At 43.4% G+C, this 14168-nt stretch overlaps 1 protein-coding gene across 1 annotated transcript in view; it reads right to left on the bottom strand.

Moving 5' to 3' along the window:
• LOC125885448 (voltage-dependent calcium channel gamma-2 subunit-like) overlaps positions 1 to 13646 on the bottom strand; it is an 88808-nt gene extending 75162 nt beyond the window's left edge. Inside the window, exon 1 of the mRNA XM_049570987.1 lies at positions 13302 to 13646. Within this exon, the coding sequence (XP_049426944.1) occupies positions 13302 to 13512 (211 nt within the window). The 5' untranslated portion in view covers positions 13513 to 13646. The remainder of the gene's footprint in view (positions 1 to 13301) is intronic.
• Between the last annotated feature and the right edge of the window lie 522 nt (positions 13647 to 14168).

The raw sequence follows: 14168 nt of genomic DNA, 5'->3' as shown, positions 1-14168 counted from the left end.
GCGTTCAAAAGAATGAGATGGACGAGGTCACTCTGACCTTCACCTTTGAGCTACAGTCACGAGTATCTAACCAGTTCATCCTTAAGTCAAGTCGCAGTGACCTTAACCCTTGACCACCAAAGTCTAATCAGTTTATTGTTGAGTCCAAGCGAATATTTATGCCAAATTTGAAGGAATTCCCTCAAGGTGCTCTCGAGATATTGCATACACAAGAATGAGACGGATGCAAGTTCATAGTAACTTTGACGTTTGACCACCAAAATCTTATAATTTTATCTTTGAGCCCGAGTAAACATCTGTGCCAAATTTGAAGGCATTCCGGAGATGTTCACAAAAATGCGACAAACAAGGTCACGGTGAACTTGGCCTTTGACTCCATCAATAAGTCCAAGTGGACATTTGTGCCAAATTTGAATTGATTCCTTTGAAGCATTCTTGAGATATTGTGTTCAGAAGAATAGGATGGAAGGATGGACAGCCCACAAACACAATGCCTATGATCACGGCCGTCACCAGTGCAGAGGCATAAAAGGGTGAAATGCCTTCTTTCTGTGAGTGTCCATTATCACTTCCATGTTTCTGTAACGACAGCACCTATGTGACTCATCCCTCTCTTCAAAGGCTTGATAACACTGACTCGACCTAAACATCACATAGATCATACATGCTCCGCTTCTCTCACAGCTATTATAAGAAAACCTCATATCTCCAAAACCTGTACCTGTCATAGTGTAGAAAAATGAACATTGGTCTTAGACTGACCATTGTGGATTCACAAACGGCCTAATGGGTTTTATGTTAAAGAAAAAAGTCCAGGATCCAGTATCCAGGCCACTAGAGCTTAGATGTGAATTATTAAATGTGGTCATGTTTTCAAAGGTTTAAAGGGTTCAGATGTCTTCGATAACAAAATGATCTTGAGTGTGATGAAAGCTAAAATTGAACGCTGGTACACATACACACACAGAGCACACACTCTCAGACACTCACACCTCATTCCCAGAAACATATCTCCTGTCACACACACCTCGCTTGCTCTCAAACCCGCCGTGATGGAGATTAATAGCAGCATTTAGAGCCTGCTGAGCTCCACCTGTCAAGGCTGGGGCCCCCAGGGCAGCTCCGGTCTGTGCCTAGGAACGAGAGACTGTCCTGGGGCAAGATCCATCATGGAAGTCCGAGACAGGCTGGATCTCTGGAGCCAGCCTCCACAGCTGGACCACCGACACGGGGCCATCCGTCCAGGATGACAGGCACACAGAGTGAATCCAACTGGAGCAGACTCCATAGCTGCTGGATGGAGGAGAGTGGGGACCGAGGGGACGTGCGATGGCTGCATGGATATCAGGAGGCTGAGATGTGTGTGTGTGTGTGTGTACACTTTTATACGTATAGTTTAATACCCCATGTGTGAACAATAAAGATAGAAGATATATGGAATGTACTCCTTCAAAGTTAAGGTACCTAATGGTATGTTTACCCTGTGTGCATGTTGCTGCATTTGTATGTGTCATTCTTACACTTTGTGCTGTCTGTTCTATTTAGGTTTAAACTGCAGCAATAAAGTATCCGTCTTTTCTATGATGTGTCAAAATAAATTTCCACTGTCCAGTCCAACTCCATCAGGTGGATGAAACTTGACGTAGACATTATTTGTTGGTAATTCTTATACATGCATTAAATGGAGGGATGTCAGAGGGGAAAGCCTTGGACAGGTGCCCCCGAGCAGCTGGCGGTTCAGTGCCTCAGTAGTGCCCAGAAGGTGAACTGGTGCCTCTCCAGCAATCGGTTGACTCTCCATACTGGGGACTTGAGCCAGCAACCCTCCATTTCCCAACCCAAGTCCCTATGGACTGAACTACTGCCACATCCTGGGTTTGCACTCCAGGAACGTCGAAATATGCAATGTATCCTCACACAATGGTTCGTATCATTCATTCATTCATTCTCCCTCACTGCATATCCTGCCAGATCACCAGACAATAACAGGGCTGACACATAGAGACGGACAACCATTCACGCTCACATTCACACCTACAGACAATTTCGAGTCACTAATTAACCCGCATGTCTTTGGACTGTGGGAGGAAGCCGGAGTACCCGGAGAAAACGCTGACACAGGAGATGCAAACTCTGCACAGAAAGGCTCCCCCACCCTGGGTTCAAACCAGGAACCCTCAAGCTGTGAGACAATTCTAACCACTGGACCATCGTGTCGTCGGTGTGTATAGCCCCTTTTACACTGCCAGATTTTCCGCGAATGTTGGGCCAATTTGCCAGCAAGCTGCGAGCATTTAGACACACAGAGACGGAAAGGTGAGTTGATCCGAGGTGCCCAATTTTCCGCCTCGTAGGGTAGTCATATTGGCGGAACCCTTTAAGTTTAAACAGACCAAGGCGGCCTTCCGCAACGGGAGGGGCTGTTGAAGACTTGTGACAGGAGCTGTTGATGACGCCGCATGTGCGAGCCACTGGCGGTGGATAAACAGGAAACAGCTGATAGCAGGAATTAGCGAGCAGCTAGTAGCAAGAGGGAAACACAAACCTGACAGAGACTGTAAAGATGAGCAACTGAGGAGACAAGGAATTGCGCGCCGTCCTTGCCCTCGCAAACGAAGAGGCCATTAACCGGCAGGTGACGGGAATGGTGAAGAACGGGCCGACTTACGAGAGAATCGCCGTCTGACTAGCTGCAGCTTCCCTCCACGTCACTGTTTACGTCACACGCTGAACTACACGTTTTCTTACTTGCTCACGCCCCCTATTGCCCTGAAAAAGGCGCATTCTGTATAAACAAACGTAGGTAGGCAGCATTTTGCTGCACTCCCTGATTTTGTTTTTATACTGCCAATGCTGAAAAAGACTCATTGGGCTTTCCTGCAAATTTGCACAATTCCTATCTAAAATGGGCTTATGATATCTCACGAGTTAGCACCCCACACATGACATTATGAACTTAGGTTAGGTTTAGCAAAAGAAACATGGTGACAGTGTACCTTAAAATAACTCAATGTTCACTTGGCTTCACAGCATCCTCCTGGGGAATAGTCTTACACTGTTTGACCTATCCACCACCCCAACCTGCCTTGTTACACAGAATTTGTGTCCTAATACTACTTCTTTACTTCTGTGCATTAGTGATGTGGCAGCCTCGTGATTACATGAGATACACATAAATTAGTGGCTCATAATTACAGTATGTTGTTTATACACAAATTGTGGTGCCTTGCTTTTTGTAGGTGTACGTATGAACGGTGCATGAAAACAGTCTGAAATATGATGGTAACACAGACAGGTCTATTCAGCGCATCTGTTTATCTACGTTTATGTACACAGTGTGCATTCTGCAGCTTTATGCATTGATTGATTGATTCAGTGATTACATTGATTTACCAAGAACATGAACCCCAGTCTGCTGTGCGAAAGGCCTGTGTTTGACCCACTCACCCACCACATTTTACTCCATCAATGGATTGTGTTGCTGTTGATACTATGTCACCTGTCACCTTTTCTGGCTGTTTTTTCTTGTAAATTTACCACAATAATCTCAGAGAATATCTGAGATTATTAGTCCTAACCGTGACCTCTTTGTCCTAATCTTAACCTCCTCTGACCTCGAGGTATCAGTGTAGTAAGTGCTAGCCAATCACAGCATGCAGTGGGATCCATAGTAAGGCATTACAAGGATGGGTGTAAATAGCCCAGTCCACCCGGTCTCACTCCAAAGTCGTCAAAATCCGCTGCTTGAGCAGTGACTTGTAGCTTCAGACAATGACGAAAAAAGACGTCCTTTAACGACGGCATGATACGTGGCTGGTCACCGTGTAGTTTAACAGCAATTGGCGGCATGAGGGGGAAACACAGGGGACATGAATTAAAGTTAAGGTGGCGAAAGTCCAAATAGGGTGGGTGGCAGTGGTGGTGGATGTGTCCAACAAACAGCTGCGTTCGCATCCTGTGAGATTATAAGGTCAAACCCTGTTCTTTTTTCCTAAACCTAACCACGTACGTTAGTTGTTGGAGGAAAAAAAAAACGTCAATTCACGTTATTGTACTGACGTAGTGCGTTTATTTTGAAAGAGACGGTAAGTAAAATTTCCTGTGCATTTTGTAAGGAGACAATGCATGTAACAGGCATAACTTGACACTGCGTCCCAGAACATCAACAACCAACGCTCTAAGGGTACCTTTCACGTTGTATGTGGACGTGGAAAGTCCATGACCAAACGTCGACATGTGACAAGGTCAGAGTGAGAATGTGTTGGCCCAAAAAGCTGCAGTGTGACTATTCTCACACTGGTGAAAATAGATACAGCATTATAATTCTATACATATTTTTTTCACCCACTGGTGTAAACATAAAAGTAATGTTAAATGTTGCTTCATGCCTATTTCTATCTTACCGTATACTTTCCTTCGAACTGTGTGTAAGTACATTGAGAGCAACTTATACTGGCATCAAATTCCTTGTTTGTATGTGCACACATACTTGGCCAGTAAAGCTGATTCTGGGAATCAGTCAACATGTCACTCAAATTCATGCTGTTCAGCTAAACTTGGTTCAAACCCACAGAACTTTATTTTAAATTCTAGGTGAGATCCAAAAGTTCATGGATATATAGTGTCTATAGTGCTGTCCCCCCCCCCGTTTCGGTTACTGTGCACTGTAAGTATCAGGTAATATTGATTTAATATGACTGCAACACTGTAATGACTGCATTAAAAAGGTCTTGTGGTGTAATATGAAAATAGCAGTACACAGGATATGATTTTCAGTAGGGAGTGTATATTTGTAGTATAACGGCAAGTGGTAGTCCCTGGCAGTTATTGCATAAACACTGGTGGGCTTAGATTTCCACAACTGGTATTTCCATTTAAATAAGTTTCAAAGCTAAAATTAATTTCAAAGAGTTTTTTGTTGCTTTGTTAAGAAGAGTTTCCAGGAGTTGGGTTGTTGCAGCACATTGACGGCTGAGGTTTGACAGCTGCCGTGACCTGTCAGTCACTTCTATTACAGTATCAACAACAGCACACCCACAGAGCGCTGCTGGATGCAGACTGTTTGCCAGCCTCAGTGCAGAGGCAGAACAATGGCTCTTATTTCCTGCAGCACTCCTCCATAATACACCATAAATAGGGTGTTACATCTCTTAGCATTTTCTCAAAGGGACCATGGCTTTGACCTTTGCTCTGCTTTATATTGGTTACTCGTGATGTCAGAAATATGTGGAGATAATACATTTAAGTGACGGAGCTCACCTCCAGATGTTCATTAACATGCATTTCCATTATTTGAAATGTTGCTGTTTTGTCATTTAGAGCGAGAGAGTCTCCTCATCACTGAATGTGCATAAGTGCCACAGGTCTAATGTGATCAACCATTAACATTATTATTCAAATCAAATAGTAAGTGACTTTCCAACACTGTGTGTTGGCTGCAGTCTGTGAAATGCTCAGCAGGTATGATGAACCCTTTGCAACACAGGGTCGTCTCGGGGCAACAGAATTGATCCCAATCTCATAGGTTACTTTGGCAACAAAACAGGAAGCAAAGTTTCATGACATCATGATGCTTTGGAAACATTAGTACATTATAATTTCTGTTCTAATGGCATGACTTGGGTTTTTTTTGTTCGTAGTCCTATCTTTAGCATTTTGTTTGTTGGGTTTTCTGTTTGTATTCTTCCCAGTTTATTAATAACACTAACATTTCAGTCCTCCTGGACCTTCGTCAAGAGCGTTCGGGAGGTCTGACACGTTAGTGTTACCATTGCATTGTGAAGCTGAGCAAGAGCTGGGTGCAGGGTTTCCTGTTCAAAGACTCAAGTGATACTTTCCACCTGCATCTGAGACAGTTGCATGTGCGAATACCTTTTCTTTAAAGAAAAAAATATATATATTTGTGTTTGAGGTGAAAGTGCTTGTGACAAGAGCAACAGTCTGAAAAAATTAAACGCATAAAAATGACCCAGTTGTGTAAAGCTATTCGAAATGAATGAATAAAATGTTATGGGCTTATTTTAATATACATAGATAATATTCCACCAGTCAACTGCTGTATAAACTCCATGAATGTGATCATAAAATATAAAACATACAAATATACTTCACCACACTCTTACAGGTGTGATGTTCATAACCTGACCAAGAGACTGAGAACCCAACTGGACACGGTGAAGGGTAATTATTTGCTATTTGACAAGTACAGGCTGGAATTTGATGTGATAACAGATCATTATTTAATTTGTCTGTATCTTTGTATCACCAATATTTTTTCCTAATTGACTACAGATCCCAGATCACATATAATCAGACGACTTTTGAACAAATTCGCGTGTAATCATCGTCAATCATCCGGCTTGATATGAAAGATCATGTGATTACTTCGGTAATCAGATTACATGTCATTTGTGCTCCCCATCCACTGAACCACTAACTGGAGCTTTAGATAAGGAGGGGGTGTGTGCATTATTTTTGTAATCTGATTCCATGTAATTAGTTACTCCCTATCCTGGCGTATCACTCGCTGGAGCTTTAGATAAAGAGGCAGCGTGGAGAGGCTCTGTTGATGATCAGCACTGCAAAGCTAACGGAGCTGATGGCTATTAGCATAATTAATGTCATCGCCGTAATGCACTCCATTTCTGAGACAGCCTGCCTCTCTCTCTCACGCACACACACACACACACACACACACACACACCCTTACATTTGTATAAAGGCAGCATGAAAGCAGAAACATAATCAAATCTGCTCTACAGAACTCAAGCCTCAACATGAAACTGTCATGTGTGATCTTTACGTTTCGTGATGCTAGCATGTCACTGAGATGACAGTCAGTCAGTCATTGGTATCTCCAAATCGTGTACATTATGTCCCGAGCATTAAAATAAAAGCACACACTGTGGCGTATTATGTTAAAAGCCGGGGCAAGATAGGTTAGATAGAACGTAGGCCTGTGTGTTAAAGATAGCACAGGATGCCTGAGGGGGTGTGACAGAAAACCAGGGCTGCCTGCTCTTTCTCTCTCTTGTTCTTTTTTCTCCCTCTTTTTTCTCATTCCCAACACCTCCCAATTTCTCTCTTCCTCTCTCTCCCTCTCTTTCTCCTCTCTGCACCACGCAGCTATAAAGCAACTGTAGCTCTGAAGGCGAAGCACACAGAGCGAGCTGGATCTCTCTCAGATTCCTCTCTGCTCTTAACCATTTCAAATCTCCAGTGCCAAGGACACCGAGCGAGCTTAGAGTGTGAAAAGTAAAGCCACTTAGCGGGGAAAATAAGCATATCACATGGAGTGAGTTGGCGTGGCTGCATTCACATCGACAAATGTGTTGGTGATTTGACACAATTTCGCAACCCCTGCCAAGATTTCATGTTCTCTGTCTTAGAAAATAAACACATTTTGTCCTGAAACTCACAACAAGCCGGTGTCTGAGTAGTTCCAAAATTGCAGCAATGAGTTTATTCCCATGACCTTGTCTTTAATATGATTACATAATGTGGTCACATGGTTGATCGCAGGTAGCTTTTATCACATGTGCACCAAATTGTTATCAGAGCTTGAAAGAGCAGTGATGTGAAGCAAGTTGCTCACTGTTTTCTTTTGAGGTGATTTCAAATAAAACAAGCTAATCGCTGAGAGGAGTGAAAGCTCATGATGCAGGATGAAAAGTACATGGACTAAAAGAGCTAAACAAGGGCACTAATCATTTTTCATCATTTTCAGTCATTTTGGGGGGCTTTTTTTCTTTGGTCATTGGTTCTGTTACATTCTGGGTGATGTAAGCAACATGACAAAAAAGACTGAGACCCAGCAAGTCTTGATGTTCCCTCCCAACATTTTGCGCAGGTTATATACAGCTAGCATTTGCGTCTTGCAGCCAATTCCAGATTCCAGATATCTCATACCCAATCGGCGGCAGTTTTGTTTTTGTCCACTAAATGCAGCATAGCTAGCGCTGAGCTCGCACTCATGCCTTTCTTTCGCGACCAGTATGCATTGAGACATTTCAGGTAGGTGGACACTCTTTCCCCAGAGGGCTAGCATTAACAACTAGCTTGGTCAGGCATGTCCAAGCCAAAATCTTCAATAAGGGCCACGTGGCTGCAGGTTTTCATTCCAACCAAGCAGGGGCACACCAGGCTTGACTCAGAGCCCACTCACCTGTAGAAGATGTGGGCGTTGTCACTATCACTAAATGACTTTTTGTCATCAGGAGATGAAGGAGATGGTGGGATGCCTGCTAACAAACAACAAAACTGGTTGTTGTTCTTCTTGCAAGTCGTGGCTGTATTTCCAGTGGCTTTTTAGCCACCAAATGTTTGGGGGTTTTTTGTGACCCGTTGCTGTGTTTCCAGCCAGATATCTGAAGCCAAAACATGTTTTCCTAACTATAACCAAATGCTTTTTGTGCCTAAACCTAGCTACACGTGAACCACATGTTTCTTGTAATGTAAAGAAGCATAAAGTTTCTCTTACATAACAGCATAAAAAATGTAACATTCTATGGTTTTGAGAAACATATAATCAACTGATATCAGTCTTTAAACAGCTAATTAGTCAAATCAGGTACAATCTTGATTGGTTGGTACAAAAACCTGCAGCCACATGGGCCTTCATGGAATAGTTTGACATAAATGTGTGTGAGTTTTTGTGACCCGTTGCTGTGTTTCCAGCCAGGAATGAGCCACCAAAGCCAGGTACCTTGAGCCAAAATATGTTTTCTTAACTGTAACCAAGTGCTTCTTGTGCCTAAACCTAGCTACACATGAGCCACAGCATTGTAGAAATGTAAAGAAACATAACGTTTCTGCTACGTAATAGCATGAAAAGTATAGTGTTCTGTGGTTTGCAGAAACATTTCATCAACTGATGTCAGTTTTCAAATACCTGATTTGGTGAATCAAGTGTGTTCTAGTAAAGGAATGACCAGCCCTACTCTGCCTTCTCTGCCTCTGATTGGCTTATCCTGACATCTTATCCTTACCTAAACCCTAACCAATATCTCCCTTCTCTTGCCAAAACATATCTAATCCAACCAATGAAAGCAATGAGTACTAACCAGTCAGAGGGAGAGTAGGGCGGGTCTTTCCTTCGCTACCCTAGGAAACGCACATTTGCGATGGCTGCTTTTGTTAGTCCAAGTCTGATACTGTGTTTTCTTGCTGTGTATTACCCATTAGGCTTGCTAATCTCATACAATGGTTGTGGTGACAGGTGAACAAAAATCAGAGTGTTTCTCACCCCGGGGATACTGACCAGGTGCTTGTCTGTTGGTCATTCAGATTTCATAGACTTACATTTATAACTGTCATTTAACCCAAAGAGGGCTGAGGGGGCTTTTATTTTTGTCCTACACCTTGTAGATATGTTTTAGTTTATACGGCATACTGTTCTTATCTCATGTCAGTAACCTATAAGTGTGTGTCAGACTTGATTTCTTGTTGGACATTCTGTAGCTGCTCACGTATGTGGAGCTGTATAACCCATACTGAACTCTTCTTGTAGTTCTAAGCCTCATTTTAGGCAGCCTGCTGGGTTTGCAACAGGCCGGGGGGATAAAACAGCAAAAGCCTGGACACCATTTTCTTTTCTTTGACTTAGACTCCAACTGAAACAAATAAGAAAAGCCAACACACCACTGACTCAGGCCTAAGAGCCCATAGGCCTGACCTTTCCGCTCCAAAGAGGGTCAAAAGGTCAGAGATGTAACCAGAGGCAAGGCCTTGACAAAGCTTCAGAAGCATTAATACAAATGTAAAAATCAATAGTAAAACTGCTATTTAAAATATAAAAGGGTTTCAGGCAGATATTATACCTGTTTAATAGTGGTAGAAAAACTGAGATAGCTGCTGTGGCAGAATATAAATGTAGCAACAGAAGGAGGCTCAGATTTGGTACTTAGGGAAGCTGAGAAAATGTGTCTCTTTCTGGGGCAGTGAAGAAATACTGTATGTAGTGATGTAATGTGAGATTTATTCAAACAGCTGTCTGTGTGATATAATGTTTCAGCTTCACCTGCACATCCTGTGCTGTGATATCTGCCCTGTTAGCAGCAGAAAATCACCTGTCTGAGCCTGAAAAGACTCTGATTCAGGGATAGTTTAACCTGCTGTGAACCCAACACAAGGGATCAAAACATTAGCAGAAATTTAGCAAGTATAATTTGAGCATAGACTGTGAGTTTTCCTACAGTCAGGTGTCATGATCTTCATTTTTGAATGAATTAAGGGGTTGCATTTCATTTTAAGATGAGTGACCTGACATTCTGTTGACACAAGTTCTTACTGATTAAGATACAACATTTAAATGTCATGTGCTTCACTTGAAGTCCAACATCTGCTCATTTCTCTGTAATGTCAGATCTGCAAATTTGGTTAATGATGTAAAAAGCTTAGCGTCGTTAAGTGGATACACATGAAGGTGGAGTGAGAGGGCTCATTACAGGTTCTCTCATGATGGATTTTAATGTTACGCCGAGGCCTTGTGACAATGGATAACCAGGTGTGTGACAGGATCAGGCTGTGTGGCTCAACCAGTGTGACAATGTGTGGTCACAATCAGAGAGAGTCACGTCCCAGCGTCCACGCCATAACTGGATATGCATGAGTGCACATGATCTCACACACACACACACACACAGAGTACATGAGTAATAGGTTGGTGCTTACATACAGCAAACTATAGAGAGAGCGTTGACTCAGCAACTTTGTCATTCCACGTCATAGTCACCACTCAGTTACTAATTTCGATGTTTCGAGGTATCACAGAACAAAAGCATTCACAAAAATGGAAGCTCAAGGTTGAAAGCTGGAGAAAAATCAATATATGGCGCTCAGCTGGGTCAAACTTAGATAATCTTTGTATGCATTTCTTCCTCTCTGTCCTTCCTTCTAACATATACCCATGTTCATAACAAGACAGCAACTATTCTTGTGGCAATCACCAACCAACTGGATCATGGGAGAAATACCGCAAATGCACTGAATCTATGTCATCAGCACATGGCTTTGTCCTGTGAATCAGGTGAAACTGGGGCAGGGTTTTCGTGTGATTCAGGAAGAAGATGGATCACAGGCATGGTGTAAGTATGAGTGTGTCCTGACCCTCTGCGGCATGTGTGTGAGGCAGTGTGTGCAAACCTTTAAACATGAGGAGTGTTTAGCACTCTCTTCTTCTAGAAGTTATATAAAGCTCAGGACTTATACATGTGATGTTAAAGGAATACTACACCCACAAAGTGACCATCTGTATATCAGCTCCCCCAGTGTTACGTGGAATCAGGTAAGAAAACATCATTTTTCTCGCGTGCCCCCACAATGAACGAAGAATCCAAAACTGGAGAAATTTGTGACGAATTGTAGTAAGCAGGGTTGCATTTACCAACAACAAAACTATATCACAACTTGTGCAGTATAATCCAAGTCTTATTTAGTGATATGCTTCCCAACGCATGCATTTTCAATGAGTTCTTACTTACTACTTATTCAAAACTCTTTTGGGTAGCGCACCTTTGCAAGTGCGTGCATTTATACTCTGCTTGTGCATTCTAGGCATGCTACTCGTTCGTGTTTGGGAAGCACTGAGGGTACAACTGGAAAAATGAGACTTGGATTATACTGCGCAAGTTGTGTGAAAATTTGTAGACAGATGTTTGGATATAGTGTTGCTCTTGTTAAACGCTGCCTCCTGTTACTCCAGTTCATCATGAATTTTCTCCCTTTCCTTTTCTCCCTCTCTCCCTGGATTCTTCATTCGCCATGGAGGCATGTGAGGATCAGGAATTCAGGGTCAAGATTTTACTTCTTCCTTCACACACACTCTCATTTGTCTCCCTCTCTCATGCACATACCCAACACTTTTCTTTGTCCACAAGTTTCACTGATATGTTATGTAGGGCAAAGTCAGTTCGTGCCACATTTAAACTAGATTTTTCTCCAGCTCAGCTCCCACACAGACCTTCATAGCAGTTTCCTATCTCTTCACAGTCACAATTTCAAATGCGGACGCCAGCGGTCCAGATTTTAACTCAAAAAGCTCAAACAGGTTTGAAATTTGTGAGACAAGCCCAAAGAGTAGAAGGAGGAACATTAGAATTTTACCTGTAAACCTCATACAACCAGGTACTGGCTCTGACCAAGACCTCAGAATGTGTATGGTGCAGTCAGACCCCAACTTCAACGATGATTTTTCCTCTATACGCTGGACCAATGTGAGTCTGTTTCTCAATGTCTGGGACAACATTCCTTGTTCCAACATTCAGTCAAACCTCATATGATGGTTCAACAAACTACATACCCAGAACAATGACGGTACAGTGTGTGTCCCTTTGTTATAGACACAGCAACGGAGGTACAATGAAGAGGGATTTTGTCCTCAAAAGAAGGTAAAATAGCCACTTGAATCGGCTGAATCAAACTGCTGAAGCTTCACGCTGACATTCTTATATGGAATAAGGATTTTGTTCCTCATTTCCTGCAGTAGACTCATACAGGTTAGCTATCTCCTCAAGGACAGTATGGGGAAGAAGAAGGATTACTGAGATACACAGACATGGGCAAGGAATGTAAAATTAAGATAGTCTTAAGAAAGCAGAATTTAGTGTGCCTGTCCATCGATCTAAACACAGACCACTGGAGACGTCATCATCGTGAAGATAACCATGTAAAGTTTTACATGTATTTTTCAATCCTTCCTTTCAACTGAGTGTAAAACAACAATTACAAGGTTATAGCAGGACTGTAGGCCCTATGAGTCAGCTGTATATCTAGCTTGACCATGTGTGTCCTTTAGGGTCTGGTGTGGCAGTTTGCTAAGTGAGCCGAGCTGCTCTCTGCTGGGGCAATTAAAAGGCCAATCTGCACACCGGCCATGACAAACCAAAACGACCCAAACTCACACCCTGGACAGGAGAGCAACCAAACACCATTTGTTGGAAGCTTCAGCCAAATCACCTGTTAGGAAGAAGCTGCACCATTTCAGCATTGGTTTAAGCCGTCCTACAATGTGTAGAGGTAAAGAATGCTGCAATGGAGACGGACAGACGGATAGAGCAGAGGTGTGTGTAGGTTACAGAGAATAAGCGTTTTCATGTGTGGAAATGGATGCAGAGTACATACAGAATAGTGTGGGCATGTGAGCGTATGTGTAGGCATGTGAGTGCAATGCAGGACTGTGCGTATGTGTGTGGGCATGTAGGAATTGATCTGCGTGTGTGTCTGAGCGGGGTGTTGTTGGTGTATCCGTGCATGTATATATATTTATATATATTTGTGGCTTCTTCAGTGCATCTCTGGCTCACCTTCCAGGCAGCAGGTCCTCCAGAGGCCCGAGTGCGTCATCACCTCCTCGTTCTTCTTGCTGGTCTCGTTCTCATTGGTGCTCTTGATCTTGCAGACGCCGCGCGAGTACAGCCAGTAGTCTGTCCCCACGGCGATGGTCATAAGGCTGAAGGCGGCGAAGGCCCCCACCGTGGTCAGCAGCATCTGAACTCCGCGGTCAAACACACCCATGTTGCCGCATTCCACGAAAGGGGGGCCCCCTTTCCTCTTGATGTACAGGAAGTAAATATTTGTGAGTTTGCGTCGCCACGCCAGCTCGGAAAACGGGGGGTGGGCGGCGTCGGGTGGACGACGGTAGCGGGGGGCGGCTGGGGGGGCGGGGGAATTAGGGGAGCTCGGGGGAAATCGTATGGTTGGTTTTGGGGTGGAACAGCAACCAAGTGAAAATTAAGACGAGGGTGAAGGTTTGGGGGCGGCTGTTTGGCCCAACAGACGGGTCAAACAGACTTTGGCGAGGATGACAGAACCCTCAGCTACAAAGGTTTCTAAATTCTAGTCCTCAAGTGGCAGTAAGTTGCCCTGCTCTGGAAAAAAATGTTGACCTAAAAACACAGGCTTCTAGCAGATCCCACAAGAGACCTGGTCTGCGATCTAGGCCTACTTTGTTGAGTTGGAAGGCCTCTAAACGTCAAACTCTGAAAAAGGCCAAGATAATTGAGAAGATGGAGGATTTTGCTCTGTTTCTCCGTGGTTCGTCTCAGGCCTGAATTTGGCTTTCTGAGCTGACTAAAGCAGTTACATGTATTACAATCCTCACAGCTTCGACGGTGATGTATGGAATGATGTGCATATAGCGCTTGATTTTTCTCACATAGGCCGTCTCATAC

Source organism: Epinephelus fuscoguttatus, linkage group LG3, assembly GCF_011397635.1.
Source record: "Epinephelus fuscoguttatus linkage group LG3, E.fuscoguttatus.final_Chr_v1".
NCBI lineage: Eukaryota > Metazoa > Chordata > Actinopteri > Perciformes > Serranidae > Epinephelus > Epinephelus fuscoguttatus.
This window is presented reverse-complemented; position numbering and strand designations above follow the sequence as displayed.